This window comes from Pelophylax lessonae (genome assembly GCF_965119305.1).
Source record: "Pelophylax lessonae genome assembly, chromosome: 1".
Lineage (NCBI taxonomy): Eukaryota > Metazoa > Chordata > Amphibia > Anura > Ranidae > Pelophylax > Pelophylax lessonae.
The window spans coordinates 745,700,484-745,723,174 of NC_138768.1; the positions used below are offsets into that span (position 1 = coordinate 745,700,484).

Sequence of the window (22,691 nt, forward strand, 5' to 3'; positions counted from 1 at the left end):
TATACAGTTACATTTTTCAAGCTTGGACCAATGCAACTATATACACCTTACCTAACTGATGCCCCCCCAAAGCTGCTACTTCAGTGATCTCCACTTGCTTCAAGGTCCTGTGCGGAGCGGCTGGCTTGCTTCATTCTGAACCCAGGAGCTCAGCCACTCAGCAGAGGCGTAATTCAGAGAATTAGTATATATATATATATATATATATATATATATATATATATATATATAGGTGTGAGTCTCGCACTGTCTTGAGGGTTGGTGGTGGGGATACCCTTAATGCTGCGAGTACCAGTTACTGTAAACCATACAGTTAACGGTAGATGTGAAGGGGGGGGGGGGGGGGGTGAGGAGTACCGGGCTTCAGGGAAAATGTAGACTTAAATTAGAAAAATGTGTTCTATTGGCACTATCACGGTTTATATTTCTTTTTATTTATCTATTCAAATATTGATTTATACTCACAAGGATTGTAAAACACACATTTTTCTAATTTACGTCTACATTTTCCCTGAAGCGCGGTACTTCCCCCCCCCCCCCCCCCCATTCACATCTCACGTAATTCAGAGAATGTTTTGTATTTCCTAAACAAATGCAAAGCATTCTCCAATTGGACGGAGTGGAAAAGTGGGGCATTTATGTCAATATGTATAAAATACCCATACCTTGCAGCCACCTTTAAATAAGCACATAAGTCAGGGCTATAGTATATATCAGGGATATGCAAAATGTGGCCCTCCAGATGTTGCAGAACTACAAGTCCCATGAGGCATAGCAAGACTTACAGCCACAAGCATGACACCCAGAGGCAGAGGAATGATGGGATTTGTAGTTTTGCAACAGCTGGAGGGCCACAGTTTGTATTTATACCACCACTCCTTATTTATACCAACATGTATGTACATTTTGACATTCACTCCTTCCCTAGCTTGTGCCCAGCCTTGTTTGGCTCAGTTTAAAAGAATACGGTACTCTACCCTTGTATGTGCCCCTGCTTGGGAAATATCCCATCACTGCCAAATATCCCGTCATTGGGACAGAATGACAACATAATCCTTGATTTGGGCACCTAATAGCAGAGAGTGAAGTGTTAAGCCTTGTACACACTAGTTGGTTTTTATTGACAGCTCAGGGAGACCAACTGTACTATCTGTAGTAGAGCTATCGCCTCTGCTGTTCTATTGTGTTCCGACAGGGGGACACCCCCCTGTCAGAACACTCTAATGAAGCCATTGGCTGAGAGCACTGATCGGGAGCTGATCAGCAGACCTCTTTCAGTCATGCTCCTTTAGAACTGACTCCAGTACACACAGGCTGAATGTCGGCCGATTTCTATAGAACCGGTCGATGCCACCCATCATTCAGCACGTGTGTATTAGGCTTAAATCATCTTTCATGTTTTGTTGAGGTCCTCCCTTTGCCCTTGATTCCTGTATTAGTGACACGTGACAGGGTGCCACTGGAACAGGAGTAAAAGGGAAATCTCTACACTGGGGGCACATCTTTAAAAATATAATAAAATGTTCTAAACCTTTTCCACACTATTTAAGAAAAGGACATTTTGGCTGGTATCAGAATGTAAACATCATTATGCACGTATTAATTATCAGGAACAAACAGTACCTTCTGCCGGGGCTGATTAGGTAATGACACCACCACAGTGTTGCAAATGGCTAAAGCAAGGAAGAAGTCCAGAATGTACGAGGCTTCAAGTGTCATCTCTTCACAATGACTGGAGAGATACAGAGATGGAGGGCTGATCTGGTAAAACTTTCTCTCTAGTCCAGGATCTGGTACCACATCTTTCTCCTAGTAACAGAAAGCAAACAATCCAGTTATTGCCTTGTAATGGATTTTCTAACAAAACCTCAACATTGGAAAAGCTTCAGTATAGTAAAATAAGAATGTTACTCTTCGCTAGACAAACTTAAACGAATAAGTTAAAATTGATTATACATAAAATTAAACATTGAACAAGATGTGTGGATGAAATCAGTTAACACTCTCCTATTTAAAAGGTAATAACACAGGAATAGTTCTAACACATTTTCTAAAATATGGAACAAATGGCTAAAAACTCCAGGCCTGGTACCAACCCGATTAATTGTTGATAGATTGTTAGCCTAAAGAGGAACTTCACTCTCTCAATTAACATTGACTATATGTAATCCTTATGCTGCTAGCATTAATAAACTGATAGAAAAGTTTATCACAGTTACTTGTTTTGAACTTTTTTTTTACATTTCTTCAGTTACTTTCTGGTTCCCAGGCCTAAGCAAATGTCATACATGCCAGGAGTCTTCAGGAGGGGAGTGGAGGGGAGGAGAGGTTTTCTCAGCTAAGCACACCTTCCTGTCTGTATGCCTGAGATAAGGGCAGATGGATTCCACAAAGTAAATGATACATGAACCATCTTCCTTTACTCAAAGCCACTAACAGAAATTCTAAGGGGAGTGTTTTTCAAGGTGATTTCTCAGCAAAATAAAACATGGAGACATGGATGGATGGGTGAATTTGTTTTGAATATTAAAAATGAATTAAACTGTTTGGGTTTGTGGTGCTCAGATACAGTGTAGTTCCACTAGGAGTAACAAATGCTGGCTCTCTACAGGTCTTAACTAAATAATCTGTGATATCTGATTAGCTTTCTCCATTAATTGGTAGGACCTTGGTTCTATATTTGTGTACCATTTCAGCTTTGATGAGATGCATTCCCACCCCTTATAATTAATGGGTATATTATGGGGGGTTATAGGTGATGAAAGGATATGTGCTGATACAGCAGCTCTATGATCAAGAGGTTGCTTAACTACCAAACTTTGATTCGCATATTGCATTCTAAGGTGAAGATACAAATATTTAAATGGTTGCATTTGTCTCCGCTCACCCTCTGTATGTATGCACAAGTATTGTATCATTTTTTGAGATTATTGAATAAGGGAAGGGGTGCAAGTTGAGTTGTGTTTGTGACTTATTGAGCGAAGAACACTTTATTGCAATAAAAATGATCTGACTTAAGAAACAAAAAGTTAAAAAATGACAGATTTACAAAAGCATTACAAGGCTATAAACCTCAATATTGATATGTACACACCATAGGGCTGCTGAATGCAAAATGTCTTGGTTGTGGCAGGGAATCAGTTCCATCACCTTCTCCTCTCAGATCTAAACCACTTGCAGACAGCTTGTTTAGGGACTTGTTGCTTGGCATGCTCCTCACTGATTTGGGGCTTTGACTCTTGCACTTGAGAGCTGCACTTCTGGAGGAGAATGGATCCGCAAATTCTTCACCATGCAGATCAGGATCTTCATAGGACTGCAGTCGCTTGGCTTTAAATGCAAAGACAGCACTATGGACTTAAAGCGTTTATTATGCCAACACTTCATATTCCTGATATGTGGCTGCTGTACCATAAACTTGAATGAGAAAGTATTTTGTTCTCTATGTATTGCTTCCTTTGTGTGAAATTCCTGGTGTTCCTGCTAGTCCCCCTGCTTTCCTAATAAAAACTGACCACACTAAGCAGGAAAGCACACTGTAGTCAGTTCTCAAGCTATGCTGGGAACTCAGCCTGCTTCTGCTCCCCCCCCCCCATAATCAGTCCCGACATGCCCCTGCTTCACAGTCATTCACTGGGAACCTCAGTGTGCTGCTGCTTCTCCTCCTCCAGCTCTTTTGCAGCTGAGAACAGAGGTATTGTGATCACTTAGAAAAAATAAACATAAATAACTTTTTTTTTCTCTTTATACACAATTGTTTTGCCTTTCATTTTGATTTTAAACTGAATAGGGTGTTTTTTCAAGGCGATCATTATGATCACTTTAATGACTCCAAAATGCAAAGCACAGTAAAGTACATAAAACAAAAACAAAAGATAAGAGCATGGCAATTATTGTGCATGATAAAATCATAAACCCTATAATAAAATGCACTTGCAAGCATACAGAAATGTAGCCTGGACATTTTTTCCCCCCATGCTGCTGTGTGGTTGAAGTAGTGATGCGTAAAGTAAATTCCCAAAATACTATTTAACAAACGTTTAATGCACATTAACACAAGTACACAGATTAGCGTTTGTTTAAAATGTTGCTTGACATTTGTGTGACATGTGTTAGGCAAAAAAAGTAATGCGGTAAAGGGACTATGATAACAGTGCAATAAAAATGCACTAAATATTAACCTCGTGTGTTAAAACGGATATTGTAACGCTTACAGAATTCTTCTTTTAAAAAAAATTAAGGCAGAACTGTCCTATAAATAATAAGCCTAATATTTACATGATGGGCAGTGGGTGAATTGTTTTAGAGCCGGTTCACACTAGCGCGACTTGTCAAAATGACTTTTCAGCCTGACAAGTCACGCTCCCTCGCGGTCCATTGATCGCTACAGGACCCGTTCAAATAGGAGCGACACAAGTCGCTCCGACTTAGAAAAAGGGTCCTGTACTATTTCGGGGTGACCTCGGAGCGACTTGCATAGACTTCCATTATGTGAAGTCCCTGCAAGTCGCTCCGAAGTCGTGGTGCATGGTAATGCACAAGTCACCTCCGAAGTAGTAAGGAGTCGTGTCGCCTCAGTGTGAACCGACTCTTACAGCTAGAAGCAGCACTGCCATCTGACACATTTGGGTGTGCTGAATAACGTTATCCCTCTACTAGATCCCTACAGGACACAGTATTATATTGTGCTGAGTTTCACAATGAGCATTATAGTATATTCAGTAAAGATGTACCATTGGCCTCATGGGAATATTCCACACCCGCAATGCTGCACCTACGGAAAACCATCTTGTTCTCTGTAAGAGTGCCAGTTTTGTCTGAGAAAATGTACTGCACTTGACCCAGGTCCTCCGAAATGTTCAGCGCTCTGCACTCAATCAAAGAATCAGACTTTTCACAGTAGAAATCTCGGTCGTTCTGGATGAAGTAGACTTGCCCCAGTTTAACAATTTCAATGGAGACATAGAGGGAGATTGGAATCAACACCTAAACAAAAGCAAAAAATAGTTTACCAATAAAAAAAAAAAACCCCTAGCAAACTGAAGTACTAATAAAACCCTAAAGTTTTGGTTACACGGTAATCATAGCAAAATCTAGAAACAGATACAAGACGCTAAATCTGAATTCACTGTATCCAATCACTAACAGGCGTTCCCAATCAGAATCTGTAAATGGTTTATGAAAATTCCAAAGTGAGTAGTGGCCAATAGCAATTGGATTTCAGCTGTCTAGCAAGGCGAAAAACTAAAATTGGTTGTTGTGAACACCACTTCCAGTTGTACTGTATAACAGCACTTATAAGTCAGCCTGTTACTTTAACAAAAAATGCAAGAGTGAAATCTTTATCATGCAAAGAAAATATCTTACTACACAGTGACCATATATATACGTTTTAGGCTTCGTTCACACGGAGCTTACATAAGGGTACCCACATGGAGGGCTGTGATTACCTGCGCAGGTGTAAACACAACCCTCCATGGGGGTACCCTTATGTAGGCCCTGTGTGAACGAGGGCTTAGGGTTATGTGTTATTGGATACAAGTAACAAAACATGTATGAATAACTTGTTATACAATTAAAGTGCTCCATGCAAAGTGAACCTATGACAAAGGATTCACAGAGCACTAATCATGGAATTCACGTTATAGATACTCTTTAGTATTCTGTCAGTGTCTGCGACAAATTGATATTGGCCATTCCATCCTCCGTGCAGGCTCAGTTAGGAATTGCACACTTGGGCTCCATGCACACTGGGTGTTTAGCCCCAGTAGAAGGGGGGAAGACGGCACAGGTGCTCTGTCCAGCCCCGCTGCAGGCAGGCTGTCAAACTCTATGAGAGGCTGACAGTTGCTTTGGCTAGACAGGGCACTTCGGAGTATGCACACAAAGGGATGAATGACTTGACAGCAGACTTCTTGCATTCAAGGCATTTGTCTTAGGGCACATACTTTCTAAATGCATATATTGCTAGGTGCACTGTCCAGCCGCAGCATAAGTCAGCCTCTTTTAGAGATTGACAGGTTGCCTAAAGCAGACTGGGGGTGGTGCACTTGAGCCCCCTGCCGAAATCTAAATACTAGCGAACCATGCACTGGGGCTAAAATGCTCAGTGTGCATGGGGCCCAAAAAAAGGGTCAATTTCAGGCCATGAAATAAAAAATAAGACCATCACACAGATTACATGATGACAGTAAACCAACCAGAGCCATTAAGCATTAGGAGCAAATAAATGGGACAATCTTGAAAGATTAGGGAACAGTATTAAACGTTGTTTTAAAAAGCACTACATTCTGACATGGTTTTAAAAAGCCCCGGGGCAGAGGAAGGTAAAAAAAAAAAAAAAAAAAAATTAGGACACAGCTTCATGGACAACAGCTCCTGATTCTTCTTAACAATTGGGTTATACTGCCCCCTACAGGAGTAGGATAATAAGACAGGAAAAAGCTTGACTATGGGCAGTCCCAGGGGGTATACACCCACACTCAGCTATAGGCACTCAGTTTTGTTACAAGCAGTGTCAGAAGAAAGCCAAATCTACAGAGGAGTGGGTGCTGTGTCTGTCAATGAACATCAGAGAAATTAAATTAATTTTACGGTAAGTCAAAAATCCAATTTTCTCCTTCGTTCACTGACGGACAGCTCCTGATTATGCTTAACCATTGGGACGTTCCAAAGCAGTGTTAAACATGAGGGGTGGGAAAACAGCAGAAAAAAGTCCCAAGGCTAACCATAGCCAATCAGGTAACATGGAGCTCAATTTAAAACAACTGGAGCTTACCTGAAAAAACAATACACCCTCAAAGAGGACCAGGTCCCCTAAACCGCAGCCTGCAAAAAGCATCTGCAGATGCCAAAACATCCACTTTATAAAAGTGTGCACAGATGACCAAATGGCCACCTTACAAACCTGCATCACTGATGCCTGATGACGGAAGGCCCAGGAGGCAGTAAAGCGCCCGAGCAGAGTGTGCCTTAACAGGGAAAGGAGGAACCTGACCCATAATTGAATAGGCCTGAATCACTATCTGTCTGATCCATCTGGAAATGGTCCCAGCAGAAACAGCCAACCCTTTTCGAGGTCCAACCGTGAGTACAAATAGTGAGTCTGACTTCCTAAAAGACTCCATAGCTGCCAGGTACACCCTGATGACCCAAACCACATCCAGAGAATTCAGAGCAATTTCCTTAGGATGTTTAGGCCTGGGACATAGGGAAGGCAACACAATGTCTAATCACTGCGATCCCCCACTGACGCAAAAATGCTAGCACGGGGCCAACACTTTGTGAAAACCTGAGGAACGGAGGCGAGACCAAAGGTAAAACGCCATAAACTGATAATGCTCCTCGCCCACGGCAAAGGGGAGGAAGCACTGGTGACCAACATGTTGCAATGTGAAGGTAGGCATCCTTGATGTCAATAGAAGCGAGAAAATCCCCCAGCTGTAGGGACGCCCCTACTGTGCGAAGAGACAGCATTCGGAACTTCTGTACCCGCACAAAGCCGTTTAGCGCCTTGATGTCCAGAATTGGACGAACTTTGCCTTCCTTCCAGGGAACTGTAAACAGGTTTGAGTAAAACCCCTGAAAATATTCCGAAGCCGGAACCGGGACAATCACTACATGAATTAACAAGTCTTGCACTGCCCCAAAGTGACCCCGTAAGCGATCTGGGAACAAGTTCAGGTTTGAAGAACCTTTCTGGAAGAAAAGACCGAAACTCGATCTTGTAGTCGGATAGCATGACTTCGTGGACCTACTTGACCTGTACCAGAGAGGTCCACGGATCTGAAAATCAGCGAAGACGTCCCCCCACCCCAGATACGGGTAAGGGCGCCTCTTCATGCAAAGGAAGACTTGTCCGCGGGTCTGGAAGAGCCCCTCGTGGCTTGCCAGACCAGGTCCTCTTGGAATCTGCGAGGGAGGCCCCGAAGGACATTTATCCCTTGAGGGACGAAAAAAGCCTCTTATGAGCCGAGAAGAATGGCTCATGTCTACGACGGGGCTCCTTGCCCTCGGTAGCCTGGGGAAAAAAAAAAAAAAAAAAAAAAGAGTACTCTTCCTCCCTGTGAGACCCTTAAAAGATGTCATCCAAGGAAACTCCAAACAGTTGATCTCCCCACAAAGGGGAGATCAGATAAGGCCTTTCTAGAAGTCTGGTCCGCAAGCCAGCATTGTCAGCCAAAAAAAGATGCTGAAGGACCACTGCTCATACAGACAGCCTAAAATCAAAAGGAGCTGCATCCAAAAGAGGCATCACAGATAAACTGTAGCCCCTGGATCAACTGATCCACCAGCTCCGCAAAGGCAGGTGGAAGCAGTTTCCCCTTCAGGTCCCGGCATTAAAAGTTTAGCCCACTTGTCAGAGTTGCGACACCAGGGCAATAGTAAATACCGGCCTAAGCCGAACAAGCCATAATGAAACATAGCGGGCCAGAGCCTTTACTCTCCTATCAACCGGATAGTTAAAGGCCAAGGACTCCTCAACCGGAATTAAGGTAGCTTTATTTAACCTGGAAACCGGCAAGTCCACTATAGGTGAGACTGTCCACTTTTCAACGCAGGGAATCCTTATAAGGATACCGCATAGCAAAATGCTTAGGGACCACAAGAGTGCGTTTTGGACAAACCCACTGTTGAGTGATAATGTTGTTAAAGTAAGCGGGAAAGAGGAACACCCCCATCACAGTGGAGGACCTGTGGTGCCAAAACTGACCGGCGCCTCAGACGCAGCATCTCTGCCATGTTTAAAATGTCACTCTCTGAAACACTCCATCCACTCCACATCCACCAGCGCCTTTTCATGCACGGCTAGAGGAGCAGAGGAAACATCCTCACTGTCTGAGCATTCAGAGTGCGTGGACACAGGCCCAGTAAGGGTGACTCACCTCCTCAATAGATTCAGGATCTGGTGGACTTAATCAGGGGAGGGCCCCCGACTGCGATCACGCAAGGGGGACGCCGACCCAGAGTCCACGAATGGACCATTAACTGAATACTGCAAAAAAACAAGGGGGTTGCCCTCCAAGCCCCTCCAAACAGGCCCGCACAATAGGAAATAGCCCCCTTAGAAGGGGGCCGCCCGCCGTGACGCGGATGCGCAGGCAGGGTATTCTGATGGTCCCACAGCGCTAAAAGGTGTAGCTGCCCTCCACAATAATGACGGCATGGTTGCCATCAAAAATTAAACTGCCCCCACAGCGCCACCCCTTCCAAGGGAGGTGCCAAGCTGGCCGCATGGCTAGTGGGCCACAAGGCGCGGCCTCAATTTGTGTGGAGCTCCAGCCACAAGTGCACTCATCCCAGCCAGGCTCACAGGGGCCGCCCTACCCCAAAACAGAGGCCAACTTGGCCACATGGCCTAAATTTTTATGGATGCCCAGTCGCCTGGGGGTGAGCCGCAGTGGAGCCGACCACCCAGGGGCAGCAGGAGGGAGGGGGGGGTTTGCAGATGCCCAAACGGAGGCTAAGGCCGTCCCACTTCGCTCCAGACCAGTAGACCGCAAAGCCACGGCCTAAATTTTGGGCCAAATCTGGCAATGTGAGATGTGGACCCGCGGATGCCAAACCATCCTCTCTCCCAGCCCAACAACTGCAGCAGGGAGCCCCGAGAACATTCCTGCCCTAGTCAATGATCCCCAGGGTAGCAGGGGAACCCTGCTATACCCTCCGTTGTGCACCAGGAAAAACGCTGTCAGCAGCAACTCCAAAAAGCCCCCCTTAAGAGCATGTGGCAAAAGACAGCTCATAACCTCACCCAGGGAGGAGGGGGGCCTGAAGACCCACAGTGACCACCAAATTTTTAGAGGGCTGGGGAGGGGGGAACTCGGGGGTCCCACCGTCCCAGGGAGGGGCCCACGTCCACCCCAAAAACCCTCCAGGGGTAGAGGGGAGGACAGCCACTTACCATACCAGGAACATGGTGGGCACTGCTCCTGGCAGACCACCACTCCATCAGGATGTGGGTGGCTATCTGCCAGGAGGAGAACTGCGACTCAGGCCAAGGCCAGGTTGTATGTGTCCTCACGAGACGTTTAACTCGCAGGCCAGCCCCCATCCAGTGGGGCTATGTCACGGCCAACCTAGCGCGGAGCTGAGGCCTGTGAACTCGCTGGCTAGACTGTGGGGATCTCTGGATCTAGATTATCCAGTCCATCACCCAGTCCGGCAGCTGATAGTATATTCTCACATGAATAAAACAAACATAGGAAAAAATCAATTTAAAAAGGAAAAAAAATTGCCAGAACCAGAGATCCCAGCAAGGAACTAGGTTCTTACTCCTAGTCAAGCTTTTTCCTGCCTAGTGTCCTGCTCCTGTAGGAGGCAGTATAACTCAATGGTTAAGAAGAATCAGGAGCTGTTTCCGTCAATGAACGAAAGAGAAATATCTCTTTCTTTCAGCTTACCAGAAGGCCAACATTTTGGCTTGAATACAATAACTCATAAAGGAGGTCATTATCTGATACTCCCAGCATTACCTGTTTTTTTTATTTTTCCTGGCAGGAGGTAGGCATGTAGCATATCTGGCTCTGAAAATGTTTCACTGTGTACAAGGAAGACATTGTTTCAGCTCCATAAATTGTATATACAGCTGGAAAACCTATACTGTATATTCACTAAATCATCATCATAAAAATGTACCTGCAGAAGGATTATCATTGTCCAAAACATGTAAAAGGCAGCCAATGCTGGAGGGGTGTGCTCTCCGTTCGGTTCAGGAACGCTGAAAATTGGGGGTTCAGGAAATTGCATCAGCCAGGTCCCATGCCCTTTAATTTGGAAGTAAACAGCGTCAAATCAGAATGTTTGAGAAAAGGTAGGACATGCATCTGAACTAGAAATTCTACCTGCCCAATATAAATAACATTATGACCTTAACAGAATGTCCTTTCACTGACTGGGATTGTTGAGTAAACTAAATCAGGAAGAAAATAACTGTAAAATATATTTCAATACAGTATTTAATGCTGAACTCCAGGCAAACAGCCAGAAACACCCCTGAAAAAAATTATACCCATCAGGCCTCATACACGCTGCTGCTGTGTACTCACGTTTTTGTGAGTTTGGGCGTTTAACAGCCCTTAAACTCCCTTCTATGTTATCCTCAAACTCCCTTCTATGTTATCCTATGTGTCAATGCACATATGGATGTTTTTAGCAGTTTATGGGCTGTTGTCTGAACACCCTAAAATTGCGTTCAAGAGAAGTTCTTCCGACCACAAAAAACACTGAACGCTCATAATGCGCATAAACTCTAGGCACGTTTAGCACTTCAGCGTTTATTGGTTTCAATGGCCAGAATTAGATTCAAATTCTGGCCAATTAAATAAACTCCCAAACTCTGTTAAACTCTGCTAAATTCTTTTTAGAACGCTGGATTTTCTCCTGTCAGGGTAAACAATGTTACAAGAAACCAGTGTGCATGAGGCCTTACTATCAAACAGCAAAGCCAGGTGGATGACACCACTTACAGATAGAAATACAGCGGAATACACTCTCCAACCCCAGACTGGACAGTGGAAGAGTAGCAGCAGAATAATTGGGCCATGTCTCGGTTTACTCTGCTCTCCTCTCCTATCAGCATGTTTCTGCTGAAATAATTAGTGTTAAAAAAAAGACTCAAATATAAACAGAGATCAGATAAGACCCCAAACTACTTACAAATGTTCTGTTTGGTCACTCTTGTGATCCAGGTACCTCTGCCATAAAGTGAAGCTAGGCTGGTGACACCCATTTTTTTTCTCTGCAGCTAAGCAATACAGGCACGCCCACAGGTTGTGATTGGACAATAAAGGAGCAGCACATAGATGAAAACAGAGAAGGTAACCACCTTGCTCTCTCCTCCAGTAAATATCTCCAGGTAGAAAACTGACAGCAATGGCCAATGCCGTGAAACCAGATTGCTTCCCCCAGGATGAGCCTTACTTTTCAGAGAGTTACAAAGAGTAGCATTCAGACAAATTCCAGGTACTTGAATACAATGTAAAATATGTTTAATTCATTTTTAAATACAGAACTGAATTATCAAATGTTGATTTTACCATATCTGCCTGGAGTTCAACTTTGAATATGAAAAATAATAAACATTCTTTTAATCGGACAGAATAGACTAACTGGCCTCTTTTTCACTTTCTGTCCATTCCACTAAACAAACGGATTGGATAATAATGGTAACACTTTGCTCTGACTACGTATGATAAATAGGAAAGGGAACGAGATCGCTCTTGCACATTTTTTCTGTTAACAACATGTTAAGCCTTGTAGAGGACAGAAAGACATTCCTTATTTTACCAGCTCCGTGGCAGATGAGTTATTCACAATCAGGTTTTATAGGAAATTAAAATAGAGCAGACACACCTTGCATTTCTAGTAATCACACTATGGAATGTGCTTATTACTAAAATATTTGTTTAACTGTATTCCTCATAAACCACAAAAGATATGAATCCATTTTTCTGGCCCTTGCAAATGCAAAATGTTACCTAAAAATAGCAGCAATATTGTGACTGTACTGCAAATACCCTGTGCAGAGAGCAGGATAGCAAGCCTCACCCATTACAGGTTGCCCGCAAAAAGCTACAGGAGGGGGCGGAGACCAGACCAGTCACCCTGCTTAAGGAAAAAGAGCAGCAGTGACTGGTCTTTACTATAGGAAGCTCCTGTATAGAGACAGTCAAATCACACCAAGATTTATTTAAAAATACACTTGACTTTTGTAATTAGACATGGTTTGCTTATCCTGAAGTTCAGCTTTAGATTGAGGTTAAAAAAAATGTCTGAAGATTTCATAATTCTGTTCCATCGGTTTAAACTCACCGATTGCTCCAACCAGGCACATTGTCAGCAGAAGGAGAACACACCACAGTATATCCGAGTTAAGCTGTCTCTCCAGCCTACTGCGCTTGTATCTTGGTCCGCTGTTATTTAGCATGGTTTTAGTTTCATGTCCTTATACAAAACAACAAAAAAAAAAAAAACAAAAAACTTATTTTTCATGCATCTTACTCAATTCAAAAAAAGGTATGCAAATTTCACAGAGAACCCAAAAATACCAATACTTATTCACTCTCCCTTTAATGTATACACCTTCAACAGTGTCACTTAGCTCTTATTCTCCGGACCGGAGTAGGGATGAGCTTGGGTTGGATTTAAATTCAGATGTTGGCTGTTATTGGTGGGCCAATGAGCTGTGGGCAGGTGATTCCCCACCCTGCAGCTGCATGCATACAAGAGGGCAGGGATGCCCATGACATCACTTACCTAATATGGCCACTAACACATATTAATAAAGTGGTTGTAAAGTCAGAAGGTTTTTTTTATCTTAATGCATTCTATGCATTAAGATCAAAAGCCTTCTGGTTGCAGCAGCCTCCCCAGCACCCCCTAAAACTTACCGGAACCCCATCTCTGTCCAGCGATGTCCACAAGTCCCTCGGCCGTCCGGGACTGTCCCTCCGGAATGGCTGACACACAGCAGTTGCAACATTGGAGAGAGGGGGCGGGCCAAACCGCAGCTCCATGTCTGAATGAACACACAGAGTTGCAACTTGGCTTGGGTGCCCCCAAAGCAAGCGGTTTGGTGTGGGGACACTTAACAGGAGGGAGGGGCCAGGAGAAACAAAGAGAGACCCAAGACGAGAATCCAGGCTGCCCTGTGCAAAACCACTGCACGGGGCAGGTAAGTAAAAGACACTTTACAATCACTTTAAGTTAATGTGACAAGCACACCCGCCTCTTTATGTACGTTAGCTGTGTGGGTGGGGAATTTTATTGGCCCAGCAACTTCTAGGTTCAGATGAAACTCAACCCCAAACCAAAGCTCATCATTACCAACCAATATCACACAGTACAAAAGAAAAAAAAAAAAAAACACACAAAAATATTTATCTGTATATTCCCTCCAAAGCTTTCAATTTGGTCAACACTTGTAATCTGTGCAAAAGTCATTGGGGTTAACTTATTAAGACCGGAGGGTGCAAAATATGCTGCAGCTATGAAAAAGAAAGCAATCCGCTTCAGTTTCTTTTTTTTAAACCTTAAGGCCCCTTTCACACGGTCCGCATTCCGTTACGGACCGTGCTCTGCTCAGCGGGGATCGATCCGCCGATCCCTGCTGAGCCGGAGGATGACAGCTCCGTCTCCGCACTGTGTGCGGAGAGGGAGGTGTCAGAGCCCCGCTGCTCTCTATGGGGAATATGATGAGAGCGGACCGCCTGTCCGCTCTCATCCGATCCCATCCGATCCAATGCCCAGGACGGATGGAAAATAGGGTTTCCATCCGTCCGGATTTCACGGACAGGATCGCCGACATGTTACCGCCGACATCCACTGCTCCATAGGGCTGAATGGGCATCTGATCAGATCCGCCTAAAAAACTGACAGGCGGATCTGATCGGAACGCCCGTGTGAAAGAGCCCTAATTGAACAAGTTAAAGTTGGAAGCCGATTGGCTACCATGCACAGCTGCATCAGATTTTGCACTCTCCGCTTTTAGTAAATCAACCCCTCTGAGTACTAGATGTAAAATTGAGCAGGTAACCATGTAGACCGTGTACTATACATAAATACAAAGTGGGTATGCTGGAAGGAAGGATTTGCGATAGGATGTTATTCTGTATAGGCCATCCACTAAGCACGTTGGCTTTCATTTACCCAGCAATATAACCTACATAGAATTCCAGCTGATCCCATGGACTCTAAAAGAAACATGGCCACATGCCACACAGATTTGTCAGAACAAGAAAATAATGTGTAAGGGTACAAACCTGCATATACTACAATACCAATGACACTTTCTGTATTCCTCACAACGCATCCTCGCAGTAACATGTTTTCTTTATTTAGTCCAATTTTCTCCTTTTCTGGATATGACCTTTCACTAGCAGGAAAAAAAAAAAACAATTTAAAGTACATTTACTTAATAGAAATTTTTGAAGGGTATGCAAACAAACATTTAATTTTCCATTTATTTCTGTCTGTTTATACCAATAAATCTATTTTTTTATATTTGCTTGATAAGCAAAAAAACAAAAAAACAAAAAAAAAAACTCTGCCTAAAATCTTGTGAGACGAAAAAAAATAGCATGAAAAAAAGAAAGCCAACAAAGCCACCACATGAAGGCCTCATTTGTTGCAATAGAATACATTTATTGCTTTAAGGATAGATATGCTTTAAAGCAGAACTAAAAGGTTAAATAATCACCTTCCAACAGTCCAGTGCCAGCATCTTCCTCCAAATGCTGGTCTTCCAGCCTCTTCATTGGCCAGCAGGGAATGACCTTACTTGTGGGCATGCAGAGGTGGCCAGCATTGTGGCAGAGACTGAGCGAGCACTGAAAGCTGAGCTGCGCATGCCCAGATCAGTTTACAGCACTGGAGAAGATAGCGAGTAGGCAAGGAGGGACATATCCTCCAGCCAAGAAATGAATAGGGCTCGGACTTGTGGCAGCTTCTAAAGCACATTGTGAGAAGCTTACAGTGTGCAGTGAAATCAGAGTATAAACTATTTCAGCACAGGAGAAGCCTGTATGACAATGTAAGATTAAAGGTAAGGCAGAAGTTCAACTTTTAATATAAAGGTTTGCATTTAATAAGCCACGATCTAGTGTACCTTTACACATTGAGGCTATTCATCACACGTAAAGCTCTCACCGGAGAGCACATTAACAAAAGTACTTTTCTCTGAGGAGAGAAGGTGATGGCATACACAGCAGTGAACAATTCTTGCAGGATCATACACTGCTCAAAGAAATGAAAGAACACTTTGAAAACACATCAGATCTCAATGGGGAAAAATATCATGCTGGATATCTATACTGATATGGACTGGGTAATGGGTTAAGAAGGAAAGAAAGTCACATCGTTTGATGGAAATTAAAATGATCAACCTACAGAGGGCTGTATACAAAGACACCCCGAAAATCAAAGTAAAAAAAAGATGATGCAGCAGGATAGTCCATTTTGCTGAAATTTAATTGCAGCAACTCAAAATGGTACTCAGAAGTTTGTATAGCCCCCATGTGCTTGTATGGATGCTCCTAATGAAACCGATGGTGTCCTGGGGTATTTCCTCCCAGATCTGGACCAGGGCATCACTGATCTCCTTATCAGACTGAAGTGCAACCCTGGTGGCGTCGGATGGACTTAAACCTAATGTCCCAGAGGTTTTCTTTTGGATTTAGGTCAGGCGAGTGTGGGGGCCATTTAATGGTATCAATGCCTTCATCCTCCAGGAACTGGCCGCATACTCTCGCCACATGAGTCCGGGCATTGTCGTGCACCAGGAGGAACCCAGGACCCACTGCACCAGCGTAGGGTCTGACAATGGGTCCAAGGATTTCATCCCAATACCCAATGGCAGTCAGGGTGCCATTGTCTAGCCTGTAGAGGTCTGTACATCCCTCCATGGATATGCCTCTCCAGACCATCACTGACCCACCACAAAACCGGTCATGCTGAACGATGTTACAGGCAGCATAACATTCTCCATGGCTTCTCCAGACCCTTTATGTCTGTTACATGTGCTCAGGGTGAATCTGTTCTCATCTGTGAAAAGCACAGGGTGCCAGTGGCGGACCTGCAAATTCTAGTGTTCAATGGAAAATGCCAAATCGAACTCCACAGTGCCAGGCAGCGAGCACAGGGTCCACTAGAGGACGTCAGGCCCTAAGGCCACCCTCATGAAGTCGGTTTCTGATTGTTTGGTCAGAGACATTCACACCAATGGCCTTCTGTAGAACATTTTGTAGGGCTCTGGCAGTGCTCATCCTGTTCCTCCTTGCACAAAGGAGCAGATACCGGTATTGCTGATGGGTTAAGGACCTTCTACAGCCCTGTCCAGCTCTCCTAGAATAACTGCCTGTCTCCTGGAATCTCCTCCATGCTCTTGAGACTGTGCTGGGAGATACAGCAAACCTTCTGGCAATGGCACATATTGATGTGCCATCCTGGAGGAGTGGAGACTGCCTGTGCAACCTCTATAGGGTCCAGGTATCGCCTCATGCTACCAATAGTGACACTGACCCTAGCCAAAATGCAAAACCAGTGAAAGAGTCAGAAAAGATGAGTAGGGAACAAAAAAAAATTGTCAATGGCCCCCACCTGTAAAAATCATTCATGTTTTGGAGGTCGTCTCATTGTTGCCCATCTAGTGCCCGTTAATATCATTAACACCAAAGCAACCGAAACTGATTAACAACCCCCTCTGCTACTTAACTGATTAGATCAATATCCCAGAAGTGTTTATTTGCCTCGATGCTATACTCCGATTAAAACATGTTCCTTTTATTTTTTTGAGCAGCATTATATATAAAACCTCCAGTGGCAACATTTATAGAGGCAGTCAGTAACAGCAGAGGAACTCATTCATCGACTTTCATCACATCGCAGTTGTTCCTCTCCTCTCTCCCTGCTATCAACAGTTCTGGAGGTGATGAGCGAAATAATTAGCAAAAACAAACAGTCTGGTGCTTACATCACACCTTGTTAAACTGACCATTTACATTGCATTCACATCACAGCCCGCTTCTCCCTGTACTGGAATGATTTGGAGAATAGCGCCTCCACTCCTCATCACAGCTACATAAACTGCTGAACAGCGGAGGTAAGCTGCAATAGTCAATATAGACCCTTATCTAGGTTGCATGAAAATAATGTGGTGATGTGCATGATAGCAGCTGCTCTCCCGGCTCTCTCCCTCTGCGGTGGCTCAGACACAGCAGTGGTGGCCACTTGCTCCTGCTGCTGTCCATCACAGCCAATGAGGGGGGAGCAGGGGGCAGGGCTGAGCTCTGTTCTGTGTTTCTATGGACACACAATGCTCAGGCTCGGAAGCGAGCAGGCACAAGTGCCCCCATAGCAAGTGGTCATTCAGCAGGGGGGGGGGGGGCGGAGGCCCGAGTACCAGCAGGGCACCTGAGAAGGAGGAGGATGGATCGGAGCTGCTATGTGCAAAACCATTGCACAGAGCAGGTAAATATGATGTCTTTTTTTTTCCATTAGTATCACTTTAATTAAATTGACCCTTCTTGACATACAGTAAATCTATACAGTGCAAGTACTTACAGGAATCCCTTGAATCTGCCAATGTCACTGTTGGGCATTTCACACTGTATTCTGCTTGAAAATTTTTCAGGCTCAAACTCACAATCCTTAAAACAAAAAAATAAAATAAAGGGGATCCAGTTATTTTTTTTCACATGAAAAACAGCATTTTTTTTTTCTTACTGTACATTTAGTTTATGTAAAAGTAAATGGCACACGATTTTGATCTTTAAAACAATCAAACAGATTTCTTTTAGTTTTGAGTGGAGGGTAAATACAAATTCCAGTCTAACGTGAAATGTAGCCCTGAAATGCATACAGGAAACATCATAGTGCTCAGGGGATGTGGCCTTGCCCTAAGGTGTATCTGTACGGCACCAGTCAAAGAAGCCTGTGCTTTGTAGGCAATCTGAGAACCCATTTTACTTAGGTGTTTGTAATGCATGAGAGGCATTCTTAAAAATACCCACCCTGTAAGCCCTTTAGTCTCTGAATGCAGAGAACCTGGATATAGTGTTCCTGTACAAAGCTCAGGGAATCACAGTCACCATCAGATTCAAACCTGTCTTGGAAGATTTAACCTGCCTGGTGACTAATCAAGCCAAAAAAAAAAAATAGGCCACGGAAAACAGACACGCCTTATAAAGGAGCTCTCCGGAGTGATCGCATAGAAATCAGAGTAAAGACCAATTATATATATATAAAAATTCACTGGATTCATTAAAATGAATACATGTATTATGCATAAATATATGGAGATCATCTCCCTATAACTCCCTGCACAGCAGTAATCATACTGACAGAGGGAAAGATAGCATTACAGGCCAGTCTGGCTCTGCTGTAAAAAAAAAAAACACAAACAATGCTGTCCATTTAACATTGAAAGCTACCGTGCAGGAGGAAGGAGCAGAGTGATGACTTCATCAGTGTACTGCTGATCCTTCGCTGCCCAATTTCAGGGTGGGGCGGGTCTTCATTTTGTAGCTGGTTGCCCCTACCATTCACCTTTATGGAAATTGAGTGATCTTTGACTTTTGCGTAGTTGCAGTGTTCCCTGGACAGCAGTTGCTCACTTATTGATTTTATTGCTCCAAAGAACCAAGAACCAAACTGGCCTGCACTTGCTGTGTCCTTGCTGCAGTTTAAACCTAGGCCAGCCATAAACGGTTCAAATCTCGGCCTGTTCCTGCTGAACGGTCAGAGATTCGAACCGTGTATGGGCACAGGCTGATCAACATGGGTACAACCGACCTGCCTGATTCACTTGCTATTATCGCTAGCGGCTGCTATAGTCAGAGCAATAATCACTGCCCCCCCCCAGACAGTTGCTCGGCAGGAGGGATTCTCTTTACAGACATACCCCACTTTTAAGTGCACAATGGGACCAGAGCATGTATGTAAAACGAAAATGTAAATACAGTAGCTCTATAGGAAATATTGGTCAGCTTGCTTCCGAACCATAAGTGACAGAGACACCAAACTTGGGGAGCATGGAGAGGGGACCCAGAACTATGACATGGTAGATTAACTAGGCAAGCTGACCAGCCAAAAAATATGATATGTTGTAGTCCTGGGTCCCCTCTCTGTAAGTTTAGTGTCCCTGTCACTTATGGTTCGGGAGCAGTGCCATGTCAAGCTGACCAATATTTCCCATAGACGCCAATGTTAAAAACCGGGAGCAGCGTCATGCCAAGCTGACCAAGCTGTGTCCGTACCTCGCAAGTGTAAAGTGAGTGTACGTAAAACAGGGTATGCCTGTACTATTTTTTCCTGCATTTTACATTTGTTGTCACCCAATCACTGTTGGACAGTTAAATAGTTGCAACAGAATTTGTACCAACAATAATCTGTATTGTGTCAGGTGCAGTGATACTTCTTGGACACAGCACAGTCCAAAACTCATTTTAGAGTGCAAGTCCTAATGAATAAAAAATAAGAATGGAGTGCAAGAAAAAACAGCATCTAAGGATTACATTCACACTGGGGCAGAGGCCCAAAAAGCTTTTGTAAGAGCAGTTTTTGTATCTGGAGCAGTGTGGAGCTGTGAGCAGGCATCCAGTTTGACAGACAAAAAGAGAAAAGTTGATCTGGGGATAGAAACTAAATCCAGGCAACCAAGCGTTTAATTAGACAAGGACTTACTGGTAGTGAATTAAAATGTGTTTATTGAAAAATAATGATAGATAATCAATATGAATAGCCATAAGAAACATAAAACACATGCCACAAATAGTAGGTCTGGATCAGCAGATATTGGGTCCCTGCAAGTCCATAAATCGAAACAAGCTGTCATATGACTGATAAGTCCCAAGAATGGTACCAAAAAAAAAACGGGGTATGGTCCACTCAAAAATGTAAATAATGAAGTGAAAAAATAAATAGATGGTGTCCTTAAGATTTGTGAACTATCGACTCATATCATGACATAGGATAATTACATAAGATACACGGATGGATGTAGGTTGGCTTACCCCCTTTGATGTAAAAGTCCTGTGATCAGGAATGACCGATTGTCAAAAATCCTCCATTAGAAGAGGTAAACTTCGGGGTTCCTTATTCCAACCTTCTTGCAAAGACCGTGACTCTTATGAAGATGGAGAATTTTTGATTATCGACCGCTTCTGCTGTGAAGGTTCGTGAAAGTGAAGGTGTCAGTCTCTACCAGCATGCTCTTTTCATTGACCGTCCCGCTGCTGCTTGAGCCCGACTCTCCTCCGGGTTCCGGCATATATATAGTCCAAACAAACAAAGCAGCTATTGGGAGCACAAGCCGCTCCTGGCGCCTGCTGACCATCCAGTAACATGCACTGACCTCCTCTCAGTAAAGGGCCAACTTCCTCTGGCAATCCCTTATGGTTCAATGAAGTGGTTCCTTTGTGCACGGCAACGCTCCATTCCCGATTTTGGGCTGCTGCTCACCATTGTTTCCCGGTGTAGAAAGTAGCTAATTAACCGATTGGTTTCCTGGGTTTAGTTTCTATCCCCAGATCAACTTTTCTCTTTTGTCTTTGGTTGTTTTGGTTTACAGCAGGACACCACGAAAGTGGTTCAGACACTGGTCAGTTTTATTGGAATATAATTAGCCCCTTTTTTTGTCTATTGTAGCTTGTTGGACATGCCTCCATGGAGGGGAGCCAGGTCCCAAATGCAGACTGAAAATTAAAGACAGACCCTCACAGGTTGCCATGCACAGCTATTTCAAATTCTGTCTGCTCCAGTTTTGATAAATGTCCCTCATTGTTAGTTTGGGACCAGGCACCTGTCCCTGCAAGCATATGTCAAACTCGAACATGTGGGTGAGTCTCCCCTGACTAACATAGGCTCCCTGCACACAGCTTCAGTCACCCATGTGAATGAGCCCTAAATTACATTTTTTTTTCCTCCCCTTTAAAAACTATATGCTGCAGAATTATTACAAGTATGGTTATATTATCCATAGTTACATTGTTCCAGGGTGGACTAATGTAACTGTATATACTGTACTATAAAAAAAAACGTGCTTGGTGCTTCTAAGGCCTCTTGCACACGATATTGATGTTTAATCGTCATTTTTTTCAGGTGTTTGTTTTGCACATATTTCCACGGTCGCACACACAATACATTGCTAGGGAAAATTCATTAGGATTTATGCTCATATGGGAATATTTGCACATACTGGCACAAAATACTGACTGGCAACACCAATTTTGTTTTTTCTTTTTACTCAAAAATTCACATCGCTTATTTACGTGCCTGTGCGTACATTGTGAATAATGGGCTGCATTTTAGATCAGTACACTGATCTAAAAACACTGTACTGAGCTTTTTTTAAGCTGCGATGTGCAAGGTCCTAAACCAATAAAGCACAAATGAAAGTCTTCCACAACTGCAATACTAGTGCATAACATAAGTAAAAAGCAAAAAAAAAAAAAAAAAAAAGTTGCACTGTGTCTTAAAAGTGAATCATGCATATACATGTCACCACTCCTCATGTTTCATGGAATCACATGCATGATGGAGGCGGAGTGCTGGTAGTAAATCCATGCTAATGTGACCAGTGGTTCTCAAATACCTTTGGAGTATCCTGCTGCTGTGATTCTCATTGATGGTTTCAGATCCGTGGGTAGATGATCCCTGATTCAAACATGTTTTAGACTACCTATAACTTGGGGTCTACTCAATTGGTAAGAGGCTGTGCTGTATGTAGTGGTGGTGAAATTCACTGATGGCATTGCTATTCATCACAAGTGGAGGAAACACAGTTTGCATCTGTGGAGTGCTTTTGGAACGCTCCTGAATGCAACAATCTTTTCTGATTTGGAATATTTTTGATTTATATCAGTAGTGGTGGTGAAGTCACCGATTGTTCATGTATTTTTTGAGGTTATGTTTCTTGCAGATTAAAATAGTGGTGTTACTTACTGGGTTATGCAAACTGTTTACACCCGATATTGGGTTTAATAGCTTGAGTGGTGACACTTCTACGCACGATTCACTTTTGAGACACAGCGCAACATTTATTTTGTTTTTTTTATGTATATACCATACCTGGCCGATGCCCCTGGAAGCTGAAAATGACTGAAGTAGACAACACTACTCCAGTGATCTTCCGAGTCCCGCAACACAGGTAGTCAGCCTTGGCAAAGGCTCCATACAGAGAATGCCATGAATTT

General features: G+C 43.6%; 1 protein-coding gene across 1 annotated transcript in view; it reads right to left on the minus strand.

Annotated features, from left to right (window-relative positions):
* ATP10D (ATPase phospholipid transporting 10D (putative)) overlaps positions 1-22,691 on the minus strand; it is a gene marked incomplete at its 3' end in the record, with an annotated part of 176,005 nt that overhangs the window by 54,774 nt on the left and 98,540 nt on the right. Inside the window, exons 5-11 of the mRNA XM_082252624.1 lie at positions 18,061-18,146; positions 14,763-14,875; positions 12,814-12,945; positions 10,639-10,766; positions 4,734-4,986; positions 3,095-3,330; positions 1,624-1,809 (exon numbers count right to left, since the gene is read on the minus strand). Of these exons, the coding sequence (XP_082108750.1) occupies positions 1,624-1,809; positions 3,095-3,330; positions 4,734-4,986; positions 10,639-10,766; positions 12,814-12,945; positions 14,763-14,875; positions 18,061-18,146 (1,134 nt within the window). The remainder of the gene's footprint in view (positions 1-1,623; positions 1,810-3,094; positions 3,331-4,733; positions 4,987-10,638; positions 10,767-12,813; positions 12,946-14,762; positions 14,876-18,060; positions 18,147-22,691) is intronic.